The sequence below is a fragment of the Palaemon carinicauda genome, chromosome 39 (genome assembly GCF_036898095.1).
Source record: "Palaemon carinicauda isolate YSFRI2023 chromosome 39, ASM3689809v2, whole genome shotgun sequence".
In the NCBI taxonomy this organism is placed as follows: Eukaryota; Metazoa; Arthropoda; class Malacostraca; order Decapoda; family Palaemonidae; genus Palaemon; species Palaemon carinicauda.
This window is the reverse complement of record NC_090763.1, coordinates 41,428,352-41,455,851: the sequence shown is the minus strand read 5'-3', so window position 1 is coordinate 41,455,851 and position 27,500 is coordinate 41,428,352. Positions and strand designations below refer to the sequence as shown.

The window sequence follows — 27,500 nt, the reverse complement described above, 5'->3', positions numbered from 1 at the left end:
GCATTTGTTTGTTTTTCGTTAACAGGGGTTTGTAGATATATAAAATGTGAGACCGTTACATCAACTGGCGTTAACATATATCATTCATACCTACAGTAATGTAAATGTATCTCATTTATTATTTATGTCTCTTGCAAACAAATAAATCCCTTATGTACTGATGCATGTATATACATCGCATTATCATGTTATTATGCATACTTCATCGTTAAGTGTGGCACGCCCCCAAGACATGGGAACATTGCACTTTCAAGTTTCCAGTTTTGGGGCATCACATTCACACAGTTCGCTTGTATTATCGTTTATCATCCAAGGCAGACATGTTTGCTGTCTGTTGTGTATAATTCTTGTGTTGCACCTTCTCAATAGAACTTACGTTAATTTCAAGATTGTTTCTTTCTCCAACCTCGCAAGAACCCCCAAGAGGGTTGATTTCTTTTTTATAATAACAATAAAAATAATAATAATAATAAATTCACATTTTCCTCATTTTATTCTATACCCTGGATGCAACTCCCCCAACAATGACCTAATTCATAGTTAAGGTAAAGAAACATGTGCAAAGACTTTTACCCTTGGGATATATCTACGGCGTATTACTGGGATGCACAACTGACAATGGCTCATCTCAGTATGCATATATTGTACCCTCAAGCTTTTCATTTATGCCAAATAACCGTAAACAAATATACACACACATATACAGTTATAAATATAGTAAAGACATATATATTGTAGATTATTGTATATAACGTCTTACATATAGGCACACTTTAAGTTTCATAAGTTTTGTATGTTGCAGGTCTGCAAGACTTCCCCACATCTTCCAACTTGACAGACTTACGTTCCTTCATGGGGTTAGTTGAACAATTGGCAGAGTTCACCCCAGATATTGCCCTGACTGCACAGCCCCTTCGCCCCCCTTATGAGCCCTAGGTGCTATCTTATTTGGACACCAGACCACGACCTGGCTTTCAAACATGTGAAGCAAACACACTCAAGCCTTCCAGTTCTATTCCATTCTCCAGACCGACGCATCTCGTCTATATGGGATTGGCTACGATCTCTTCCAGGACCACGGTTCCGGATGCCTCCGAGTAGTCACGTGTGATCCTGCTTTCTCACAGATGCCGAGACGACGTACACGACAATTGAGTTGGTGATCCTCGCTGCTTCTTAGGCCCTCATAGTGCCACTTGTACCTCCAAGTACTGCCATCTTTCACACTGCAAATGGACCATCGTCCACTAGTGCCTATTATCAACATCTACACGTTGGATATGATTGAAAACTCACGGCTTCAGCAAATGAAGGAGCATATGTCACAATATCAATTTACTGCAGTGTGGCACGCCGGCAAGTCTTTATGCATTCCAGATGCCCTCTCGCATGCACCTGTCACTTATCCCATATCTGAGGATATGACCGGCTGTGCTAAAGTAATGTCACATGTTAGATCTGTCATCGTCGTAATAGCTTCCTAGGAAGAGGATGCCACAATCGTTAACACCGACCAACTCTACAGGACATGTCAACAGCAGTGCAGGCTGACCCTGGCTACGTTCGCCTTCATGATTATATCATGTCCAGATTTCCCACGAATCGGTACGACTTGCATACTTCTTTCCTACCGTATTGGAAGCTGCGAGAAGCCCTTTCTACTGACGGCATCCTCAGGCTCTGTATTCCTGCCGCTCTACGTCGCCACACACTGGCCAGACTGCATGACAGCCAGCGAGGTGTTGAGCCTACTAAGCGTCAAGCTCGACAAACTGTCTTCTAGCCTGGAATAGACTCTGATTTTGCTAACAACAATAACGCCTGCGAGCCCTGACAAGTCCTACGTCCCAGCCTACAGCTGGAACCTCTTCACAATGATGACTGAGATTACCGAACAATTCTTCTTCACCCAAGGGGTTAACTACTGCATTGTATTGTTCGGTGGCCACTTTCCTCTTGGTAAGGGTAGAAGAGACTCTTTAGCTATGGTAAGCAGCTCTTCTAGGAGGACCCTCCAAAATTAAACCATTGTTCTCTAGTCTTGGGTAGTGCCATAGCCTCTGTACCATGGTCTTTGACTGTCTTGGGTTAGAGTTCTCTTGCTTGAGGGTACACTCAGGCACACTATTCTATCTTATTTCTTTTCCTCTTATTTTGGTAAAGTATTTTCAATTTATATAGGAAATATTAATTTTAATGATACTGTTCTGAAAATATTTCATTTTTCCTTGTTTCCTTTCCTCACTGGGTTATTTTCCCTGTTGGAGCTCCTGGGCTTATAGCATCCTGCCTTTCCAACAAGGGTTGTAGCTTAGCAGGTAATAATAATAATAATAATATCGGCGTACTTCTTCTAGGTAGCGGGAAAGTCCTTCCTTGTTGTTGCCGACCAACTCTCCAGCTGGCCTGTGGTCATTCCTTGCAAAGGCGAGACCACTGCCTCCTCAACCACACGGCGCTTTTGCTGCTACTTCAGAGAGGTAGGTGTTACCCTGTGCTTATGCACCGATGGAGGACCCCAGTTTACCAGCAAAGAGTTTGCTGACTTCACAGAGCGTTAGGGTGTACACCACATAACTTCATCGTCACACTACTGGTTAAAGCTGTCAAGCGCTTGATCCTCAAAATGGCCCCATCAGAAAACATTAACTGTGAGACTTGATTGTGGCCTCCCGAGTTACGATGCATGCCTCACTACTCTGGTCACTCTCCTGACCAGATACTGTATGGTCACCCTCTCTGTACGTGTGGCCCCACCCATCCTCAGGTATTCATGGAATGTTGGCAAGATAAGGCCCATGATTGTGATCGCCGAGCTACTGCTAGAGCTGCTCAAGGGCAATGCAACTATAATGCCCACGCCCGTCCCCTGCCCAGGGAAGGGCTTACATAAAATTTTAGAGAAAAATGGAAGGTCAAATCCCGTTTCACAATCACTCTTAACTTTATATTTTATTAAAAAGGCGCTATATTAATACACAATCTCTACCCATTGTAGTTAGGGCAAGATCCTGCTTTAAATGGTTTAAGGAGTAAATAAGGATAAGCTTTACAAACAGGATATTTAAATATCGCTCAATTTCACGCCCTACTTATCATGCCATATTTCTCTATGGTTTTCACTAATAATAATGGTTCAGGCCATAAACTTGCCAACTATAATTTTGTATAACAAAATAGTGTAATCTTTGAGGTTAACGTTATTTAACGATGTAAGTAACTGCTACGCTATGTATAAATGACTGGAACGAAAGCAGAATTAGTATTTAAATTATCATTATTTCCACCACCTCGACAAGAATTATCTGAAAATTGTGAAGTAACCAAAATATTTATAAAGCATCCAAGATGCACCTTACTCCGCCAAACTTACAGTAAATGTTAAATCAGATTCAATATCAACCAAAAATATACCTAATCCTCCTCTGGAACATTATCCCTACCTCTACAAACTTTCATTATAATCCCATCATAATTTCTTTAAATATAATATTACTTGTTACAATGCATAATAAATCTTTTAGGGATCACGAAAAATCTAAAAATTTTAATTTCAGAAACCATTCAGTAAAGTATTTAACAAGAATTCCTAATGACATTAATCAACCCAGCATCATTGACAGGGGTTAATAACACTAAAACACTCAAATCAAGTTCATAACAATGACAGTGGTTTCCACATAATCAAGTCGTAATAGTTACCAAAAATAACCAAGCTTAGTGACATATCAAACATATTTAACCATGATGCAACTTATGTAAGTCGGTTGCTGGGCAACTCCATGCAATAAAGACCGACGATCTCGGATGATCTATCGAGATCAACGTCAGCTAATCAATCAGTCTGTTGATTAAGATATTTAACTTTTCATCTCCTCCTGCGACTAGTTTCCCTCTCCTTTTTATTGCATGGAGTTTCCAAACAATGAACGCTAATGACAGTTGCGAAAGTTCCCGTCAGTTTAACTTTTTAATTTGTAACATCTCTCCCTCAGAGTGGAGGGATGTCAGATCTTCATTGCATAATCTGACGTCTATTTGCAAAGCGGTCCGTTGTCGACGTTTATGTTGATTTCAATCAAAGAAATTATGGCATGAAATGAAAAAAAATAGAGAGGAGCATAACGAATAGGCCTATTTGGGAAAACTCCGAACTACAAAGGTTTCGTCAAGAATCTTGTCTACACATGCGTTCGTTCCTATATATTCATAGATGTGAATATTCAAAGGGATGTAACTATTACGGGGAGAATCAAATTTTACAGAAGATGAACATTATGTAGAGTAGGGTTTGTGTTAGGGCTATACTGTGACGGGTGATAGAAGGTTGTGACTCAAAGGCAGGATGAAAGCAACCGAGTGAGTTTATTATTGAACACTCTCCTTTATATACAAAAGCTCAAGGCAACAAGAATTTTCCTGTTCAAATTCTACACCGTGACCATTGAGAAAAACAGACGTTTATTCAGGTTCTTTTTAGTGCAAGGGAAGAGCGAAGATACAAGCACAAAATAAACTATGTACGATCGTGTGACACACGGTTGGTACAATACTATGACACGGGTGTTCATCATAGATGAATTTATGAATTCTTTTTTTTTTTCTTTAGATAGTTCAGATACCCCATATCTGTTAACTGAGTATCGGAAGTTCCAAAATGCTGAAACCGTTTGAAGGAAATTGGTTGAACATCTGGTACTCAAGTAGTCAATAAAAAAGAAAAAAAAAAAAAACTTTGCATGACAAACTTTACACCACTAACTCCATTTTCAATGCCACAAATACGGGTCGACCCTTAACAGTTTTCAAAGATGATGCTAGGCAACTTGTTGCCGAAGATGTTTGTGATTGTACTAAAATTTTACAAGAATTATTACTGTAATGTAACAGTTCCAGGCGATAAGTATTTCGCAATTCTAATGACTCAAGTTGTTTCACGAATACATCATCATTAGCCGTAACTCGTCCACTGCAGAACAAAGGCCTCTGACATGACCTTCCACTACTGTGTATATGTATATGTATTTATATATATATATATGTGTGTGTGTGTGTATGTAGTATATATATATATATATATGTATGTATGTACATATTATATATATATATGTGTGTGTGTGTGTGTGTATATATATATATGTATATATCTCTCTCTATATATATTTGTATACATATATATATATATATATATATATTTATATATATTCAAATAAGCCATATATATTTTTGATACATTAATGTCTATTCTGTTTAAGGGTTCACATGATAATAAGAGTTTCCAATTTGTACACAGTAATTTCTACCAACTAAGTATTTGTAGGTATTCGAAGGCTTGATCTTCAACGCCGATGGACCGTAGATCATTTAGTAGTATAGTTTTCTTTAAGCAGATTAGTTGTCAGGCAAAGCTTTTATTACTTCTAAGTGATTGACTAGTTGTTCAAGAATTACATATTTAAGCACTTTTGAGACAAAGGATAGACTCGAAATAGGTCTATATGAGCTTAATTCCTGGTAGTCCAGTGCATTTTTTCTGAACTGATGTGACTATAGCTATTTTCTCAAGTTTTAGGAAACTTACATTCATCAATGCTTGCATTTGCTATTCTCATTATTATTTCGGCTAGACTAGAAAAGTCTCTCTCCAATTACTTCAGATATTGGTATAGGATCGATCGCGCTGTTTGTTTTCTTTGCTCTCTTGATAATTTTGGTGATGAGATCTTGTGTTATGTTGTTAAATCGTATTAATTTTGTCTTTGTGCCTGGTGTATCATTAATCTGATGTTGAGTATTTACAAATGACCTGATTATATTTTCAATTTGGTTTTTAAAGAATACTAGAAAATAATTTGCTAGTTCCTGGGCACTGTATCCATCACGTAGCTTCTTTTCTTTTACATTTCCCATTATACCATTCAGAAGACGATAGAACTTATTTGTCTGTTGCTGCTTCGAGGATCTTTCTCTTATAGTATTCACTTCTTTTCCTTCTTAGTATGTAGTTATATTGACATGCAGCAGTTTTGTATTCTATCCAAGTACTTTCAGTTTTTAACGTATTCCACTTTCTTTCTTTACCGTATTCCACTTTCTTTCTTTACGTCTTTTTCCGTTTTTTTTTTTTTTTTTTTTTACCAGTCTCTCCGACAAACCAAGGAGATTGGTCTTCTACGGCTATAATCTATTCCATCGGTGGGCATATGGTACCATATTCACTTTTACTCACTTTATTATAATTGGTCATAAGACAGTTAGCACACTTAACTCCTAACAGACGTTGGTCATCATGATCACAGGGAATGTTGATAGCATCATTTATTTTCTTTGTAACTTCTTCAATAAATATGGTAGGAGAAAAATTTGATTTATGTCTTAAGTTTATTTTCTTTACTAATGCATGTTTCTGTAGAGGTAGACTAAACGTAATAAGTTTGTGTACTGGGGAGATAGTACATTTCTCTCAGACTTTTATATCAGATACAATATTATTCATGCCATCACTTACAACTAAGTCTAGCGTATGCCTAGTTAAAGTAATTGTACAGTAGACATTATTCACTAGTCGATATGATTCCAGTAACTCACTAAATGCCAAAGCGTCAGGATTTGATGCGTCATCCATTCAAAAATTTAAGTCCACAGATAACTAATTCGTTTTTTAACTTGATAATCATCTCAATAAGAGCACAGAATTCTTCAAAAAAGATAGTAGTGTTTGTTCTAGGAGTTTGTGGATTGTTACAAAGGATATTCCTCTATTTTTTTTTTTTGGCGTAAATTTTATTTCTACATATTCAAAGCTTGCCACACTAATTCTTTTCAACGTTTTGAGATTTGAGTAACTTTTATGAATAAAGAGTCTGTCAACCCCCCCCCCCCACTCCCCAGACCTACCTTTTCTTTGGTATGTGAAAGTAGGCATGTGTGGGGAGCGTCATTTCAGTGACATTTGCCTTGTCAAAGTACAGGAATGTGATATCTGGTGTTCAACAGGGTAGTATTCGTGGCCCGTTACTTTTCATACTATACAGTATACACATGACATGTGGTTTGGCCTAGAAAACAAGCCTGTTGCATATGCAGATGATGCTACTCTCTTTGCATCAATTCCATCCGCTCAATTTAGATCCAGGGTTGCTGAATCCCTTAATGGAGATATAGCTAAAATTAGTGTATGCTGTAAATTATTGGGTATGAAGTTGAATCCAAACAAAACTCAAAGTATGATTGTAAGTAGGTCAAGGACAGTGGCTCCTCAACATCCGGAGCTCGGTATTGATAATGTTTCTTTAACTTTGTATGACTCTTACAATTTTAGGTGTCATTCTCGACAGCAAATTTACATACACACACACACACATTATATATATATATATATATATATATATGTATATTACCAGCTGTTTAATTACCTTACATAATGCTTTATGACAAAATTCCTTCGCTTATATGCATGATTAATGTTTAGTATAACAATGTCATGCTTGAGTAAATGTGGTATCATATCATGAGCACAAAGGAAACTCTCTCTCTCTCTCTCTCTCTCTCTCTTTACCTCCCGGAGAATGAGTCATTTCTGCCCAGCCAGAGGCCCACATCCCTTCCAGGGAACGACGATAGTCGCTTACTGCTACTCTACAGAAAAAATGGGGGGAGGTGGGATTGACGATAGAAGGGAGGTGGTGGGGTTGATTGGGGAGGGAGAGACGAAAGGAGAAAGGGCAAGAAGGCAACAGAAGTAGAATATACAGACAGAAGTAAAAATGAGGCAAGGAAATAAAAGCAAATAATGGAGGGGTAAGTTAACATAGTATCATGATAAAATGAGGTGGAAAACAAAAAGGAAAATAATAACAATACAAAATAAACTTGTTCATGAAAAAAGATTTTTGAAAAGCCCAGGGTGGATGATTTATGAAAATAAGAATAAAATAAATTCAAAATATTAGATAGAAAACGAATAAATGTAAGAGATGCAGTAAAGCGAGGGTCGAAACAGCCATGAGATAAAAAATAAAGAATAAGAGGAAATAGATAATTGAAGAACGACGGAAAATGATAATGAACCCATAAAGAGGGTAAGAGATAATGTATGATAGATAAACAAAAGAACAGGGGATATAAGGTGAGTATTAAAATGGAAATATAGAGACCAATGGAGAAAACATTTGCATAAGTAGTATCAGTTGGAAGAAAGGAAAACAAATATGAAATGAAAAAAATGTTGAGAGAGAGAGAGAGAGAGAGAGAGAGAGGAGAGAGGAGAGAGAGAGAGAGGAATGCAAACGAAACACAAAAGAAGGGGGGAGATAAAAGAAAGAATATGTAAGTCAAAGGACCAAAATATAATCAGTACAAATAAAAATGATCTAATAAGTGTAAATGAGACTTTCACACGATTGAACACAAGTAAATAAAATCAAAGTGTAATGTGTCCTGCTCTAGCAAACATATAAGAAAGTGTTCAGTTAAATACATCAAGCAACTACACATATAATGAACAATAATGAGTAGTTTATCTAAAGATTTCAATTTATTATATATACATAAGAAACAATACGTATAATAAGGAACTTCAATGACCAAGAGAACAAAGCATCCTCTCTCTCTCTCTCTCTCTCTCTCTCTCTCTCTCTCTGAGCAATGATGGATGAAATAACTCAATCTGAAGGAAAATTCTAAAAGGAAATAATTCAACCAGCCATATCTTAGAATAGATATTTCGAGAAGATTGTATCAACCAAAAACAAAAACGTCTTCAGTGCACATGGCAATCTCTTTCAAACAGAAGATAACCTTTTGACTAGAAGTTAATTTAACAAAAAAAAAAAAGAAAAAAAATCGTAATCTTTACAGGGGAAATAAATTAGTATACAATACAGTTTTATGATACCGAATTCTATGACTGACATTTGAAAACTTATGACTACATCGCACCAGCTGCGCTTTCACTCCAAATGTCTCTAACGGTATTATCATCATCACTGGTGAACGCAACCCGTCAAAAAGGACGACTAAATATTTACGTAGATATGCGCACACAGAGATTCAACACTCCCCACCCCATCCCCCTTTCCTAACAACAACCCTCTCACCAGGGTAGAACTACTTCACCTCACCTGGCCGAGGGACAGGGAGAGATAGCTAAAAGACTTGTCGCTGAGCGTAATTGGAAATATATTTATAGCCAGACACTTGCTCTTAATTATGTAAGGGAGATGATTATTAGCTAAGCATCAATCCTAGTTGGAAAAGCAAGCTGGATACTAGAAGCCCAAGACCCAGTGAGGATAGGAAATAAGGAAACAGATAGAATAGTGAGCCATGAGTGTTCCCTCAAGCAAGAGAACTCCGGCGGAAGAACTTGGTGCAAAGACTACGTCACTACCCAAGACTAAATTCTAGAGAATCTAGAACAATGGTTTGCTTTTGGAGTGTCCTTCTCCTAAAAGAGATGCTTACCATATCTCAAGAGTCTCTTCCACCCTTAACAAGTGAAAAGTATCCACTGAACAATTACAGTGCAATAGTTAACCCCTTGAGTGAAAAATAATTCTTCTGTTATCTTGTCAAGTGTACGAGGAAAGAAGAGAAAGTGTAATGATTACGTCAGACTATTAGGTGTGTGAGTGTGAGCGTGAGTGTGCGTGTGTTTAGACAAGGGAAAAAAGCCGTAACCAGAGGGATAGTGTCATGTATGAGATTTGCTGAAGCAGTGGAAGTTTTCATCACCGATGATCTTCCTCTGATTGTGCAAATGAAGGATGAACGTGGTAATAAGTAATACTTCAAGGAAAAACTGGCTGGTCGGAAAAAACTAACAAAGTAAACTTGGTTGATGAATAAAAACTACCGAAGAAAACCTGGCTGATGAAAAAACTACTAAAGAAAACCTGGCTGACGAAAAAACTACCGAAGAAAACCTAGCTGGTGGAAAAACTACCAAAGAAAACCTGGCTGATGAAAAAAACTACCGAAGAAAACCTGGCTGATGAAAAAATGAAAACTACCGAAGAAAACCTGGCTGATGAAAAAAACTACTGAAGTAAACCTGTCTGATGAAAAAAACTACTGAAGAAAACCTGGCTGATGAAAAAAAACTACCGAACAAAACCTGGCCCATGAAAAAAACTACCGATGAAAACCTGGCTGATGAAAAAAACTACTGAAGAAACCCTGGCTGATGAAAAAACACCGAAGAAAACCTGGCTGATGAAAAAAATTACCGAAGAAAACCTGACTGATGAAAAAATACCGAAGAAAACCTAACTGATGAAAAAATACCGAAGAAAACCTGTTTGATGAAAAAACTACCGAAGAAAAACCGAAGAAGACCTGGCTGATGAAAAAAACTACCGAAGAAAATCTGACTGATGAAAAAAACTACCGAATAAAACCTGGCTGATGAAAAAAACTACTGAAGAAAACCTGGCTGATGAAAAAAAACTACTGAAGAAAACCTGGCTGATGAAAAAAACTACCGAATAAAACCTGGCTGATGAAAAAAACAATTGAAGAAAACCAGGCTGATGAAAAAACTACTGAAAAAACCCTTGCTGATGAAAAAAAACTACTGAAGAAAACCTGGCTGAAGAAAAAAAACTACCGAAGAAAACCTGGCTGATGGAAAAACTACCGTAGAAAACCTGACTGATGAAAAAAAACTTCCGAAAAAAAACCTGGCTGATGAAAAAAACTTCCGAACAAAACCTGGCTGATGAAAAATACTACCGAACAAAACCTGACTGATGAAAAAAAACTACCGAACAAAACCTGACTGATGAAAAAAAAACTACTGAAGAAAACCTGACTGATGAAAAAAAAACTACCGAAAAAAACCTGGCTGATGAAAAAAACTACCGAAGAAAACCTGGCTGATAAAAAAACTACCGAAGAAAACCTGGCTGACGAAAAAACTACCAAAGAAAACCTGGCTGATGAAAAAAAAACTGAAGCAAACCTGGCTGGTGAGAAAACTCCGAAGAAAAACTGGCTGGAGAAAAAAACAACTGAAGAAAACCTGGCTAGTAAAAAAACTACCAAAGAAAAACTGGCTGGAGAAGAAAACTACTGAAGAAAACCTGGCTGATGAAAAAAACTACCGAAGAAAACCTGGCTGATGAAAAAAACTACCGAAGAAAACCTGGCTGACGAAAAAAACTACCGAAGAAAACCTGGCTGATGAAAAAAACCTACCGAAGAAAACCTGGCTGATGAAAAAAACTACCGAAGAAAACCTGGCTAATGAAAAAAAACTACCGAAGAAAACCTGGCTGAAGAAAAAAAACTACCGAAGAAAACCTGGCTGATGAAAAAAAACTACTGAAGAAAACCTCGCTGATGAAAAAACTACTGAAGAAAACCTGGCTGGTGAAAAAACTCCAAAGAAAACCTGGCTGATGAAAAAAACTCCGAAGAAAACCTGGCTGATGAAAAAACTCCGAAGAAAAACTGGCTGATGAAAAAAACTACTAAAGAAAACCTGGCTGATGAAAAAACTACTGAAGAAAACCTGGCTGATGAAAAACTCCGAAGAAAACCTGGCTGATGAAAAACTCCGAAGAAAACCTGGCTGATGAAAAAAACTACTAAAGAAAACCTGGCTGATGAAAAAACTACTAAAGAAAACCTGGCTGATGAAAAACTCCGAAGAAAACCTGGCTGATGAAAAAACTCCGAAGAAAACCTGGCTGATGAAAAACTCCGAAGAAAACCTGGCTGGTGAAAAAACTACTGAGGAAAACCTGGGTGGTGAAAAAAACTCCGGAGAAAAACTGGCTGGAGAAAAAACTACTGAAGAAAAACTGGCTAGTGAAAAAACTACCGAAGAAAAACTGACTGGTGAAAAAACTACCGAAGAAAACCTGGCTGGAGAAAAAAACTACTGAAGAAAAACTGGCTGGTAAAAAACCACCTAAGAAAAACTGGCTGGTGAAAAAACTACCGAAGAAAACCTGGCTGGAGAAAAAACTACTGAAGAAAAACTGGCGGGTGAAAAAACTACCGAAGAAAAACTGGCTGGTGAATAAACTACCTTAGAAAACCTGGCTGGTGAATAAACTACCTTAGAAAACCTGGCTGGTGAAAAAACTACTGAAGAAAATCCGACTGGTGAAAAAAAACTACTAAAGAAAACCTGGCTGATGAAAAAAAACTACCAAAGACAACCTGGCTGACGAAAAAAACTACCGAAGAAAAACTGGCTGGTGAAAAAACTACCGGATAAAAACTGACTGGTGAAAAAACTACCAAAGAAAACCTGGCTGATGTAATAAACTACCGAAGAAAACCTGGCTGGTGATAAAAACTACTAAAGAAAACCTGGCTGATGAAAAAAACTACCAAAGAAAACCTGGCTGACGAAAAAAACTACCGAAGAAAACCTGGCTGGTGAAAAAACTACCGGATAGAAACTGACTGGTGAAAAAACTACCAAAGAAAACCTGGCTGATGTAATAAACTACCGAAGAAAACCTGGCTGGTGAAAAAACTATTAAAGAAAACCTGGCTGATGAAAAAAAACTACCAAAGAAAACCTGGCTGACGAAAAAAACTACCGAAGAAAACCTGGCTGGTGAAAAAACTACCGGATAAAAACTGACTGGTGAAAAAACTACCAAAGAAAACCTGGCTGATGTAATAAACTACCGAAGAAAACCTGGCTGGTGATAAAAACTACTAAAGAAAACCTGGCTGATGAAAAAAACTACTGAAGAAAACCTGGCTGATGAAAAAATTTACTGAAGAAAACCTGGCTGATGAAAAAATTTACTGAAGAAAACCTGGCTGATGAAAAAATCTACTGAAGAAAACCTGGCTGATGAAAAAATCTACTGAAGAAAACCTGGCTGATGAAAAAACCTACTGAAAAAAACCTGGCTGATGAAAAAACCTACTGAAGAAAACCTGGCTGATGAAAAAACCTACTGAAGAAAACCTGGCTGATGAAAAAACCTACTGAAGAAAACCTGGCTGATGAAAAAAACCTACTGAAGAAAACCTGGCTGATGAAAAAATCTACTGAAGAAAACCTGGCTGATGAAAAAACCTACTGAAGAAAACCTGGCTGATGAAAAAACCTACTGAAGAAAACCTGGCTGATGAAAAAATCTACTGAAGAAAACCTGGCTGATGAAAAAAACTACTGTAGAAAACCTGGCTGATGAAAAAATCTACTGAAGAAAACCTGGCTGATGAAAAAACCTACTGAAGAAAACCTGGCTGATGAAAAAACCTACTGAAGAAAAGATGACTGGTGAAAAATCTACCGAATAAAATCTGGCTGGTGAAAAAACCACCGAAGAAAACCTGGCTGGTGAAAAAAACTGCTGAAGAAAAACTGGCTGGCGAAAAAACTACCGAAAAAAAACTGGCAGCTGAAAAAAAACTACTGAAGAAAAACTGGCTGGTGAAAAAACTACCGAAGAAAAACTGGCTGGTGAATAAAACACCAAAGAAGAACTGGTTGGTGAAAATAAAATAAAAAATTACAGAAGAAATAACCCCCGTGAAAGAAGTGGAAATTCCTTAGGCCTCGTCAGGCAAGCACTCTTGAATCTCATTTTGAATCACATCTATATATCTAGATCCAAACAGAATAGCACAAATTTCCCCAATGTGACTCATTCAAAAAAGAAAAAAAAAAGAATGAATTCCGACGATGACCCATTTACCAAAACCAAGTAATTAATAGATGGTCGAAATTCCACAACGTTGCAGCATATATTGCAATTTGCCCTGCTATAAACTGTTCCCTTTTATGGCATAGTAAAACCGGGAAAACTTTCATCCAAAATATTTATAAAAGCAACGACAAAATTGTCGCTGACATTTGTGATTAAAACCAAGCACAACTTAAGTTCCTTGATACTTAATCTCTTTTTTTTTTTTTTTTTTTTTTTTTTTTTTTTTTTTTTTTTTTTTTTTTTTTTTTTTTTTAAGCTATGCTCACAAACAAAGGCAAAATGTGACATTAAGCTTTTGGGTCAAACTGATAAATCTGAGAAATGGGGAATATTTCATATTTAACGGAATCCGACGTTAATACAAACATTGATATGTGAAAAGAGCTGATTACAAATTCTAAATGACAAAAGAAAACTGTACCTATATTCATTCGTTTAAGAGCCCCAACCATGCCACATTATAACCCCAAATTGATTAGAGAGAGTAATATGTTGTGTTATCTTTCAATTCAATAACGAATAGCTTTGACTATGATAAGCGAGTTTTGTTATAATGAATCGGATCGGGTGTTCAGATCATTTGGAGAATGCTTGTATTTAGTCAATTTGATTTTTACGAACGTAGATCTTAAATGAATATGCTGCTTCTCTTATATAACAATAAGCTTTCAGAAATTTTACTATGGTCGCAGTTCATACTTTGCAGACTTTTTCTTCCTTTATTATCACAAGTATTATTCTTCCTTGTAAAGTTGATGGCTAATCTACTTGACCCGTTGGATTGTGCGTGGACTTGAAAGAAGAAGAAGAAGAAGAAGAAGAAGAAGGAGAGAGAGAGAGAGAGAGAGAGAGAGAGAGAGAGAGAGAGAGAGAGATCGTACTATAAAGGAAAACATACAATTCAATGTGACGCAACAATGAACGAGAAACAAGAATCTCTTTAAAGTAAAATTTGGCGATGGGAATGAAAGGTACAATCCCAATTTTTGACAAGGAAAATAATGAAAAGAAAAAGTCACAAATCTCAAAAGACCCCTTCCGATCAAATAGGAAAGAATAAAACAAAAATGATTAGGTTTTTCTTTCCCCGTTCCTTGCATTGTGCTGTTTACAAAGCGACTGAATGTTTGAGCTCCTTACCCTGCTGCCATTGTGTTTCCACTCTTCAAATCTTTGTCTCCCTAATATCTGTGCACCCACATTTTGTATACAAGTTTATCCTCATAGTGTCTAACCCAAAATACATCCAGTGAAAGCTTTGGGAGGTAAAGGCTTGGGATGAAAAATTGGAACTTGAGACATCCCATGTAAACCTTAAGTTTGTGGTTTATATTTAATGGACATGGATTTGCAACAAACATGCAAAATAAATTTACGTTTGTTCTGCAGTTTTACGTCTAAACTCTAAACCCTTCGAGAAGTTTATGAATAACCTTAAGAATATCTACTGACTAGAAAAACCTAATGAATAGAGCTTTGGGGTGAAATATTGAATCTGACGTAAAATATAATCTATAATTTGGGATGTACATCTTTAAGGGCACTGAAACTAAAAATATGAATAATTAGTCACCAAACTATCGATACAATATCATTATGAGACAATTGCAAAAACAGCAAAAATCAATAAAAAGTAAAACCACAAACAACTACAAAAGCACCAAACCCCCAAAACGGGTATAATGTTTTCACCAAAAGCCGACATTGCATGACGGAGACGGAACTAAAAGACGATACTTTCAAAATCTAAATACTCTCCATCAATTAACGGTCATTGTTTTAAAAACCAAGTATTCAAAATTTCAATGCGCAAATTATTTCCTATTTGCAACAAAAATTCCATTTCTACAGCCTATTTATATATTCAGGCTATAAAACACACGATGATAATGATGTATTATTAGTGAGCTACACGATATTTCAATTGGCATTATTAGAATTCTGATAAATACTTTCCATTTACCGTCTACCAAAACTATAGTTATTAACAAACTTTCACTAAAGGTTAAACACCAATAAACACACACACACACGCACACACACACCCATGAACTTAGTGATTTGACATACTCGTTTATTTACAAGATTTAAGAGGCTAGTGAATACATTTCAATACGTCAAAATATAAATTGTATATTTCCATATATCTTCAAGTCATGCAACACCATCACATCCCAAAAAGCAAGGCAAAGCGACATCAGCATAACTTCACTAAAATCTAATATTTACTTCCTCTTATATTCAAAATCTTCATATCAAAACCCACATATCACTTTGGTAATTAAAGAACTCCGAAGGAGTAATAGAACTCAAAACAAATAAATTCACAATCCCCCACCAAATATTATCCCTTCATTAGGCCCCAACACCACAGCAGCACCCCTACACCCATATTGTACCCACCACCAGCAGCACCATAACAGACAGGGTTTCCAAAAAGGGCTGTTTACCTTCCCAGGCTTTTGTCATATCTTCTAGAGCTGTTGGGAAAGAAGAAGAAAAAAAAATTAAGTGATAACACATAGATAAATAGGAATTCTCTGGGCATCGATAACCATTGGGAAAAATCTTGAAATAAAATATACTATGCATAGGCAAAATGTAATAAAGCAAGGTGTTCAAAATAAAAATAATGCTAAGTCTTACAAAGCATGTTTAACAAAATAAGAGAGATTTAAATTTGTTGGATATGTAATCTAACTAATATTCAAGTAGTGACTGATCGTTGCAATAAGCAAAATTAACAAAATAGGGAAAAAAAGTTTTAACAATACAAGCAAGCAAAAACAGCTAAGGTTTCCAAAATAGATATTTATGGGGTGGTATAACTTTAAGATATACAATAAATACCATTCAAATCTAAAAGCAAATAAATAAACAGATACCATCTACCTAAATCACATAACATAAAATAAAAGAGCAAAACTAATGGAAAATATACTCTTCAAATTACTCACCATAATATAATGAAGATCAAATGAATAAAATGGATCTCTGCACAACAATAAACAACAGATATTCAACGAAGAAAAGATTAACATTCTATGGAAAAATACAAAAGACACAGGAATTTCCCATAATACCTTCCAAAGTATGGCCGAAATAAGTCAGGATCTTTCAAAGTTATAGTAGACGTGGCAGTGAACGTTAAATATACATTGATCAATAAATAGCAAACAAAAGGAAACGAGGAAGATGTGGACACAAGGGCAAATGAAATAAAGACTAATGTGCGTTGAATGAATGAGAGTAGGAGAGCGGGAAATTAGACAGATGCCAACCATGACGTCAAAATTTCCAACAATTTAAGACAAAGGACTCAAACACATTGTGGGAGAGAGAGAGAGAGAGAGAGAGAGAGAGAGAGAGAGAGAGAGAGAGAGAGAGAGAGAGAGAGAGAGATAGAGAGAGAGAGAGAGAGAGAGAGAGAGAGAGAGAGAGTGAGAGAGAGCCCATTCAACAGGAAGAGAATTGATGAGGGAGAAAGAAAGAGCAACAAATTCTAAAATCGTGCAAGACATATAACATAAATTTACAGCAGAGAGAGAGAGAGAGAGAGAGAGAGAGAGAGAGAGAGAGAGACTTTCATTACAGCAATTCCCATTGGCTACCATTTTTCATTTTTTATAAAAATTATTGTTCGCACGGAACTTAGTCGGAGTGTATAATGAAGAAAATTTAACCATCGACTATCTAGAGAAGATTGGCGAATATAAATTTAATCGTAAGGATAAGCCATAACATCTAACAAGAAGATCCTGGAAGCCAAACACGTTGGCCTTAAAAAGGAGATATCAATAAAATAGAATATAAATAAACTAAAACTTCATGCTCCTAATTAGTACCTCAAAATCATGTAATTGCTTCAAATTAAACACATAACAAGTTGGAACTTAATGCTCATTGCGTTGGAATGGCAAAAGTTAAGAAAACAAAAATCTCTGAAAGACTTCCAGAAAAAAACTTTAATATACAAAGAACTGAAGTGAAATATCCCACAACAATATAATTTTCTGTTTTATCTAACCTTCAGAAAGTTAATACGAATGGTAAATCACTGTAACTGAAATGGTAAAACTATATACGGTTGGTATTTTTAAAGACATTGAAACGGGAAAGATCTAATTATTCAAATACTAGAACTAGATGTTTGGAAAATGAAGAATCTAACAATGAAAAATATAAAACGAAAGCCTTGTTCAAATTATTTTATTACAGAGCAAAAATTAAACATTAACTGAAACCTCATTGGCATTTAGTTGGATACATTTCGTAAAATATTATAGCCAAAGCAAGTAATTGAAGTATACTAAGTAAACTATAACTACCATCCATACACTTGTATACCGATTAAAAGAGAGAGAGAGAGAGAGAGAGAGAGAGAGAGAGAGAGAGAGCTTAAAGGGAACTAATTCTACAAAGAACATAAAGATATTGTCATATACAATATATATATATGTATGTATATATATATATATATATATATGCATATATGTATGTATGTATATATATATATATATATATGCATATATGTATGTATGTATGTATGTGTATATATATATATATATATATAAAATATACTACACAATATTATATACAGTATATATATATATATATATATATTTATTTATTTATATCTTATCTCCTCCTACGCCTATTGACGCAAATTGCCTCGGTTAGATTTCGCCAGTCGTCTCATCTTAAGCTTTTAAATCAATACTTTTCCATTCATCATCTCCTACTTCACGCTTCATATCCCTCAGCCATGTCGGCCTGGGTCTTCCAAATATTTATATACCCCGTGGAGCCATTGTCTAATTTTTTTTTCAATCTTTCATTAAACTCCAGTTCTAAATATTCTGTATTAGACCTCATAGTTCCAGAATATTTAAATGATTCTACCTCATTAATCGTTTCTCCTTCCAATAATATTTCATCTTCCAAAGCAAACTCCGTTCTCATCACCTCTGTCTTTCTTCGATTTATCTTGAGGCTAACCTCGTGTGATATTTCATGCTTTTTGGTAAGCAAGCATTGCAAATCCTGTTGTGTTCTATTAAAAAGGACAGCGTAATCAGCATACTGTATGTCAGCTAATTTCCTATTACCAATCCAGTCCAATTCTTCTCCACCATCTCCAACTGTTCTACGCATTACAGAATCCATGAAAAGGATAAACAATACAGGTGACAACACATTCCTTGGAGTACTCCGGTGTTCACTGGAAATACATTTGATAAGACTCCACTAACATTAACTCTGCACTTGCTAAGCTCATGAACACACAAACAAATTTACATAATTAAGAGGAATTCCGTAATAAATATATATATATATATATATATATATAGATATATATATATATATAGATATATATATATAGATATATATATATATATATATACATATATATATATAGATAGATATATATATATATATATACACACACACATATATATATATATATATATATGATGCTATGATTTTCATCACTCATTTTATCACGCGACATTTCATCACCCGACAATCAACCACTCTTCACTTATTATTATAATCATTATTATTATTATTATTATTATTATTATTATTATTATTATTATTGTTATTATTATTGGCTAAGCTACAACCCTAATTTGAAAACAACATGCTATAAACCCAAGGACTCCAACATGGAAAATAGCCCAGTGAGGCAAGGAAATAAGAAAATAAATAAACTAGAAGAGAAGTGAATTAAAAATTAAAATACAATATTTTAAACAGGGCAACAACTTTAAAACAATTCTTCATATATAAACTATAAAAACCTAAAAACTAAAAAAAAAAAAAAAGAGAAATAAAAGAGAATAGCGTGACTGGGTGTATCCTTAAGCAAGAGAACTCTAACCACTCGTCTTTTCATCACAAAGACATTTTATCATTTGACAGTTAACCACATCGACAGTTAGCCATGGTCACTTCATCATACGACACTTAATCAGATAGTCCATCCTTTTCTAACCATTGTACAATTCAGGAAATGCTTTCACTTGATAAACATTACCATACAGACTAATAATACCCATTGCACGAAATGGAAGCCAAGTGTGCTTTTGTAAAACCACTACAGGCAATAGTAGTGAGCGCTTCAAGAAATTTGAAGCCTACAAACATACAGAAAATAAAGACAATTCTATCCATTGGTGATGCAGGGAATAAATGGCTAAAAAAATGAACATTTATTAGTACATTAGGAAATTGAGTTATTTCACTTCTGTACCCAGAACTTTCCTATTTTCCAGAAGGAAATGGCATTGAAATTAGAGCAGAGATGGAAAATTTAAAAACTGATATAGTTACAACACCCTTATTAGTTATAGGAAGTCAGAAGTCAAAATTTATCGAGTGAAACTGTCATGAGATTACCAAAGAAACCAAGTATTGTTTATCCTTCTCGTGGATTCTGTAATGCGTAGAACAGTTGGAGATGGTGGAGAAGAATTGGACTGGATTGGTAATAGGAATTACTACGAATTCGGATGCCCTTGGTCATTCACAAAACTCCACAGATTTTAAGGTTCCTGAGAAATTTAAAGAATATATAATCCTTTTACATAACTCTGGTATTGAAAATCCAGAAACTTTCTTGGTGTTCATCAACCAAGAAATGATAGTTGGTTCATCCCGCGCTTGCAGACGGGACTTTTAAAGTTGCGCCATCTACATTTTTCCAGTTATACACACAGTTAAGTACACTAATATTAATTTTAGAATGGAAATTCTTATTTTTGTTTTATAGTATTTGGACATGTTTTTGTACGTTTGTCTTCGAATAATAAGTTGTATAAAATACAATCGATTAAGGTAAAAGTGATAAAGTCTCGATGATGAAAAGTTGTGTGATGAAATGTGCTGGTGATGAAATGTCGGATGAAGAATTGTCTGATGATAATCTGACGGATGATCAAATGTCGTAAGATGATGTGCCGGGTGATTAAATGACGAGTGATAAAATGTCACCAAACCATATACAGTAGGTTGTCCAGGGCACCAGCCACCCATTGAGACACTACCGCTAGAGAGTTATTGGGTCCTTTGACTGGCCAGACAGTACAACATTGGATTCATCTTTCGTTATGGATCATTTTGTCTTTGCATACATATACTCTTAATAGTCTGGCCTATTCTTACCACATTCTCCTCTATCCTCAAAACCTAACAACACGGAGATTACCAAACAATTCTTCTTAACTTGAGAGGTTAACTACTGCAATGTAATTTTTTTCAGTGGCTACTTTCCTCTTGGTAAGGGTAGAAGAGACTCTTTGTGGCAAGCAGATCTTCTAGGAGAAAGACACTCCAAAATCAAACCATTGTTCTCTGGTCTTGGGTACTGGCAAAGCCTCTGTACCATGGCCTTCACACCTCTTGGATTAGAGTTCACTCGGGCCTACTGTTCTATCTTATTTCTCTTCTTGTTTTTTTGAAGTTTTTATAGTTTATATGTGAAGGATATAATTTAATGTTGTTACTGTTTTTTTAAATATTTTGATTGTTTATTAATCTAGTTTATTTATTTCATTGTTTCCTTTCCTCACTGGGCTATTTTTCCCAGTTGGAGCCCTTGGGCTTACAGCACCTTGCTTTTCCAAATAAGGTTATAAACTAGCTTGTATATATATATATATATATATATATATATCTATAGTATATATACATACATATTCACTTATAATATATACACATATTTATACATATATATATTAATTTACAGTATATACACATATATATAATATATATATATATATATATATATATATATATATATATAATCTATAGTATATATACATACATATTCACTTATAATATATACACATATATATACATATATATATATATATAATTTACAGTATATACACATATATATAAATATATATATATATATATATATATATATAAATATATATATATGAAAAATTTTAAGTAATTTTTATTTTTCCTAACATACTTACCGAAGAATTACCTCTTTGGAGGGTCCTTGATCCTCTCTCAAATTCGACCAAGATTTCCCGCGCTACCCCCCTATCTCGCTCCCGATAGTTACTACCCCCGCCGCCAGGATAATTCCTTCGGCCCGGATTAGGGCAGGTCACTGCTTTTCCCGGGTCAGGACCTCATTAAGTTCTCCGTTAAGCCCGACTTGGCAATGGAAGAATGGCACTCGGGGACGGAAGGGAGGGCCATTACTTCAGAGGTAATTCTTCGGTAAGTATGTTAGGAAAAATAAAAATTACTTAAAATTTTTCATTTGTTCCGACACGAATACTTTACCTCGAATTACCTCTTTGGAGACTTACACTTTAGGAGGCGGGAGAGCCATTCTGCCACTTGGTTAGGCACATGGTGCCCGGAGGGCTACGTAATGAGGGGGTACAGAGAGCGGTTAGGGGGTAGCAGTGGAAAACTTACGCTTATAATTTAAGTCTTACCTCTTGACATGTTCTCTACTGAATCTTCTCCTGAAGAAGTAGGGATGAGTCTATTCACTTGTTGGGGACGTCTTCCAGCCTGCCACTACACAGCTTGGAGGGCGGCGATGACTGTCCCAATGGAGAATCCATCCAAAGACTTTCTTGAGTAGTCTTTGAGGTAGTGGGCCGTGAAGGTCGACTGGTGTGACCAAGTGCCGGCCTGCAGGATCTGGCCCACTGCCATATTTCTCTCAAAGGCCAAGGACGTGCTCAGGCCCCTGATGTCATGGGGACGGGGAGTGCCTGGTACCGCCACCTTGTCTTCTTCATAAGCCCTAGTGATGACTTGTCTCAGCCAGAAGGAAATAGTGTTCTTGGACACTTGCTTCTTATTAACGCCTGAAGAGACGAAGAGGTTCTTGGCACCTGGACGGAGATGGGCCGTCCTTTCCAGGTACTTCCTGATCGTCCTGACCGGGCATAACTTCAGGTCGTCCGTATTACCTGTCTTGGGAATGGCCGGAACAGAGAAACCTTCGAACCTCGGGTCCCAGACTGCTGGGTTCTGAGTTTTAGCTACAAAGGAGGGTACGAACTTGAAAGATACCTCCTTCCACCCTTTGGAGTGTGCCACGTCGTAGGAGAGACCGTGGATCTCACCTACCCTCTTAGCCGAAGCTAAGGCTAGCAAGAAGACTGTCTTGAGGGTGAGATCTTTGTCCCCGATATCTCTGAGCGGTTCAAAGGGAGGAAGACACAACATTTTCAGGACCTTGGCCAGGTCCCATCTAGGCACTCTCCTGGCTTGGGGAGGACAGGATTGTTCGAAACTTCTAATCAGCATCCCTATATGTCTTGATGTCCCTAGGTCGATGCCTTTCAGGAGAAAGACTTGGCCTAAGGCTGCTCGCACTCCTTTAATAGCTGGGATTGACATTCCTATTTTATCCCTAAGATACACTAGAAAATCAGCTATGTCAGGGACCGAGGCTTCGAGAGGTCTTATTTGTTTTGTCGCGCACCATTTCGTAAAGGCGGCCCACTTCGCCTGGTAGACTACGGTAGAGGATTTTCTTAGATATAGGGACATCCTCTTAGCTGTGGGGGAGGAGAACCCCTCCTTCCTCAGGAGTCGCTCGATAGTCTCCAGGCGTGAAGGCGAAGAGAGAGAGGGTTGTCGTGGAACCTGAGGAAGTGAGGTTGACTTAGTAGATCTGACCTGGGGGGCAGAGGCCATGGCGGATGGCTTGCCAGGTCTTTCAGATCCGCGAACCACTCTCTCTCCGGCCACCAGGGCGCTACCAAAGTCATCTTTAGGTTTTGGGCGGTTCTTACTCTGTTGAGCACTTGTCTTAGCAGCGTGAAGGGGGGAAAGGCATAAACGTCCAGGTTGTCCCACCTGTGCTGGAAGGCGTCTTCTAGGGCTGCTCCTTCGTCTGGTACCGGGGAGCAATAAACCGGTAACTTGGCGTTGAGCTTTGTTGCAAATAGGTCTATCACCGGGGAGCCCCAGCGTTGAAGGATGAGTCTGGCTACCGCTGGTTGTAGGGACCATTCCGTCCCTACTATCTGACCTACCCTGCTGAGGCCGTCGGCTAGCACGTTCTTTTTCCCGGGGATGAACCTTGCTAGCAGTGTTACCTGGTGTTCGTCCGCCCAGTGCAAGATGTCTACAGTGAGGTCGCACAGTTCCTTCGACTTCATGCCCCCTTGTTTCTTGATGTAGGCTACCACCGTGGCGTTGTCGCACATTAGGGCCACGGTGTTTCCCTTCAATCGACTTGCAAAGTGCAGACATGCCTTTTGTACTGCTTTTAGCTCTAGGACGTTGATGTGGTGATGCTTTTCGGTCTCTGACCAGGTCCCGCTTGCTGTTTCCTCCCTCAGGTGGGCTCCCCACCCTAGGCTGGAGGCGTCCGTGAACAGGAGAAACTCGGGAGGACAGGACCCGAGGGGCATCCCCTTGAGGGAGTTCGACCGGCATCTCCACCATTTCAAGGCTGTTTCCGTGTGCGTAAGGACTGGGATCGATATTTTCTGAGAGCCTGTCTGGGACCATAGAGCCTTGAGGTTCCATTGTACGGGTCTGAGTCGTAACTTCCCTTGGGGAACTAGCTTCTCTAATGAGACCAGATGGCCTATCAGCCTCTGCCAGTCTTTCGCTTTCCTGGGAAGCCCCGACAGGAACGGCTGAATGATCTTGACGAGGTTCTGTATCCTGTCCCCCGAGGGGAAGGCCTTCCCCTGCACGGTGTCCAACGTCATCCCCAAGTACCCCATTTTGTTGGACGGCGTTAGGTTCGATTTCTCCAGGTTGATGATGACTCCCAGACTCCTGCAGAAACGGAGGAGGTCCTTTCCTTGTTCTTCCAAGAGGGCCTTTGAACTGGAAAGGAGCAACCAGTCGTCCAGGTACCTGATGAGGCGGATACCTCGTTCGTGAGCCCATACTGAGACTGTCGCGAAGACCCTCGTGAACACCTGAGGGGCCGTCGACAGTCCGAAGCAGAGGGTCCGGAACTGCAGGATCTGGGAGCCCCATTTTACCCGGAGGAACTTCCGACTCGACGGGTGGACTGGAATTTGGAAGTACGCATCCTTGAGGTCGACCGTCATCATAAAATCTTTCTCCCTCAAGGACATCAGGACGGATTTTGGGGTGTCCATCTTGAAGTCCGTCTTCTTGACGAACTTGTTGAGGGCCGACAGGTCTATCACCGGTCTCCACCCCCCCGTTGCTTTCTCCACCAGGAACAGGCGGCTGTAGAAGCCTGGCCCTGGGAGAAGGACTTCTTCCATGGTTCCCTTATCCAACATGGAGGAAACTTCTTTTTGTAGGGTAGCCCTTTTCAACGGGTCCCTGGGAGCTAACCATTCTGTTTGGGTGGCTGGAATCAGAGGGGGTGAGTCCGCTATGAAGGGGATCCTGTAGCCTTCTTTCAGGACGGACACCGTCCAAGCATCCGCCCCATACGTTTTCCATGCTTGCCAATGGGGTCTGAGGCATCCCCCAACCCGAGGCTTGGGCGGGAGTAGGGGGCCTCTCCCTCTACCTTCTCCTAGAGGAGCGGCCTGATCTGCCACTCTTCGAGGCGGAGTAACCCGACCTGAAGGAGTTGGCAGAAGTTGTAGTTCCCCTGCGGGAGGGCTGAGGAGATGATGACCAGGAAGAGGAGTGGGCGTCCCTCCTTGAAGAGCTGGGACCCGCTTGAGGGGTCACGGTCCTATCCGAGACTGACCTCTTATACGGAGGTCTCCTGGAGGATGATTGCTTAGGGACGTTGACTTCTCTCCTCTTGGACACCTTCTCCATCAGTTCTTCCAATTCCTTCAAAGGAAACAGGGACTCTCCTCCTAGGGGTAGGGTGCGAATGGCTCGCGCCTGTCTGTCTGGGATCTTCCTTGCTACCCTGGAAAGCACTGTGTCCCTCTTCCGGAGGACCCAGTTGGCCGTCAGGGAGAGAGCCTGGTATGCCATAAATTTTAGCGCTTTCCCCCCGGAAGTGATAATGTCCGACAGGAGACTCTGTTGTTCCGGGTCGTCGGGGTCTGTGGAGGCCTGTACATCCAGTAACGTGGAGGCCCACCAGTCCAGCCATGAAGAGACATTAATCATGTCCCTCGACATCTCCTCCATCATGCCTGCTTCAGAAGCCGAGAAGGACACAGGGGCTGAGCTGGCCCTTTCGTCCGAGCCGCCTTGTCCTAGGACATCCACGGCTGAGTCCACTCTACAGGGACCCGGGCGACGTCCTTCTGGAATATAAATTTTGGCCTGTAGTTTCAGACCCTGGAGGAGTTTGGAGGAACTCTGGGACCTGGGGGCCTCCGCAGTGCTGCCCACCAAGTTATCTATGTACTCCTGGCCGAGTACTAGGTCTGGGGCGAGGGGCAGGGCCAGAGAAGACTTCGGCAGGACGTCCCGATGTGTGTACCTCAAGAGGCTCGACCTCCAGGTATTGACCTTCGGCACCTCGGGTTCAGGAATCCCATGAGTCCTCCTGATGCGGGCTACCACCTTTCTGTAGGCGGAGTCCTCCGACGGGGAAGCCTCGCCTCCGTCGACCGAGGTATCGGCTTGGCTGGGGGGAGCCGTGCTTGGGAGGTAGACTGGCCTCTCCCTACCAGGTCCCAGGGAGGCCGTCCCGCAACCGTAGGGCGCACCGTACACGGTCGGGTCTCGCCGTGTGGCGGGTGCCACCGACCCCGGGAGGCCTTTCGACTGGGCCAAGGCTCTGGACGCGGAGGACACGGTCCCGGTGGGAAGACCCGAACCCGGCAACCGGTCCTTCCCGCTCGTCGTCCGACCCGGTTGGGCTGGTTCGGTCGGGCTGTCCTCTCGGAAGCGCGCTTCCTCCCGACGGGTGGGGTGAACCGAAGGCCTCGAGGACTTGTGCCTGAGCGTGAGGTCCTTCTTGCGTGGCCGGTCGAGCGGTTCCAAGTTGTATGTAGGCAGTGACAACTTGGAGGCTCGATCACCGAGAGTCTGGCGAGCGGTGCTTCTTGGAGTCTCCTGGGGGCACGTAAAACCATTCGCCGCCGCCGGGAGAGACCTCCCTCTTGTACCTACGGGAGTGAGAGCGTGGGCGCCTCCTACCGTGCCGCGACCTCGACCTAGAGCGAGAACGATCGCTATCGGTCCGCGCTCTCTTACGGTGCCGCCTTTCCCTGCGTTCTCCCTCGGAGGATGAGCCTTCTTCCGAAGAGTCCGAGGGTGCCACGTTCTTCCCGTAACGACTGCTAGAGTGATGCGCAGGGGAGGCCCTTCGCCGCCGACCGTCCGAGACCGGGTGCTGGAGAAAGTCCTCGGGAACTGCCGTGGATACCGAGGGTACTGAGACCACTCTGCCCCTACTAGAAGGCCATGGACCCAGGGATACGTCCATCCTCAGCGGAGACCTCCCTGGAGTCTTCGGTAATTTCCAACCGAAGGAGTCGCTACTCGGGCGACGAATTCTCGAGTGGTTCTCTTCTGGCGGGGGGAAACCCGACGCACCGGCCCACGAGGGCGGGGGGGAGACCGAGAACGCCACACTGTCCCATACCGGGTCATCCGAGGAAACGTGCTCCCCTGCCACGTGGCCCGATCCGCCGGAAACACTCGCGGCCCTTCCGTTTACTCCCGAGGGGCCAGCCCTTGGTTCCTCCGTCACACTGGGTTCACTTGGGAGGACACTATGGGTCACAATTACACTGGGGGCTTTCTGGCCACTCCTCTGCGAAGGAGACGGAGAGGCCGAGGCTTCGTCGGACCGATCACTGACCGACTGTAAGGAAGACACGCCATTCACTTTCTTTGGGGAACGCTTAGATGACTTCTTTTTCTTAGTACCAAAACGTACCCACTGAATTCCGTCCCAATTCA

General features: G+C 39.7%; 1 protein-coding gene across 22 annotated transcripts in view; it reads right to left on the bottom strand.

The window, feature by feature from the left end:
* The window catches only part of LOC137631142 (synapse-associated protein of 47 kDa-like), a 717,291-nt gene that overhangs the window by 386,959 nt on the left and 302,832 nt on the right, over positions 1-27,500 (bottom strand). For 19 of the 22 annotated variants that reach the window (XM_068362822.1, XM_068362819.1, XM_068362838.1 and 16 more), the window contains one exon: positions 16,139-16,168. The exons of the other annotated variants lie outside the window; for them this stretch is intronic. In XM_068362822.1, the coding sequence (XP_068218923.1) occupies positions 16,139-16,168 (30 nt within the window). The remainder of the gene's footprint in view (positions 1-16,138; positions 16,169-27,500) is intronic. 22 annotated transcript variants of the gene reach the window in all.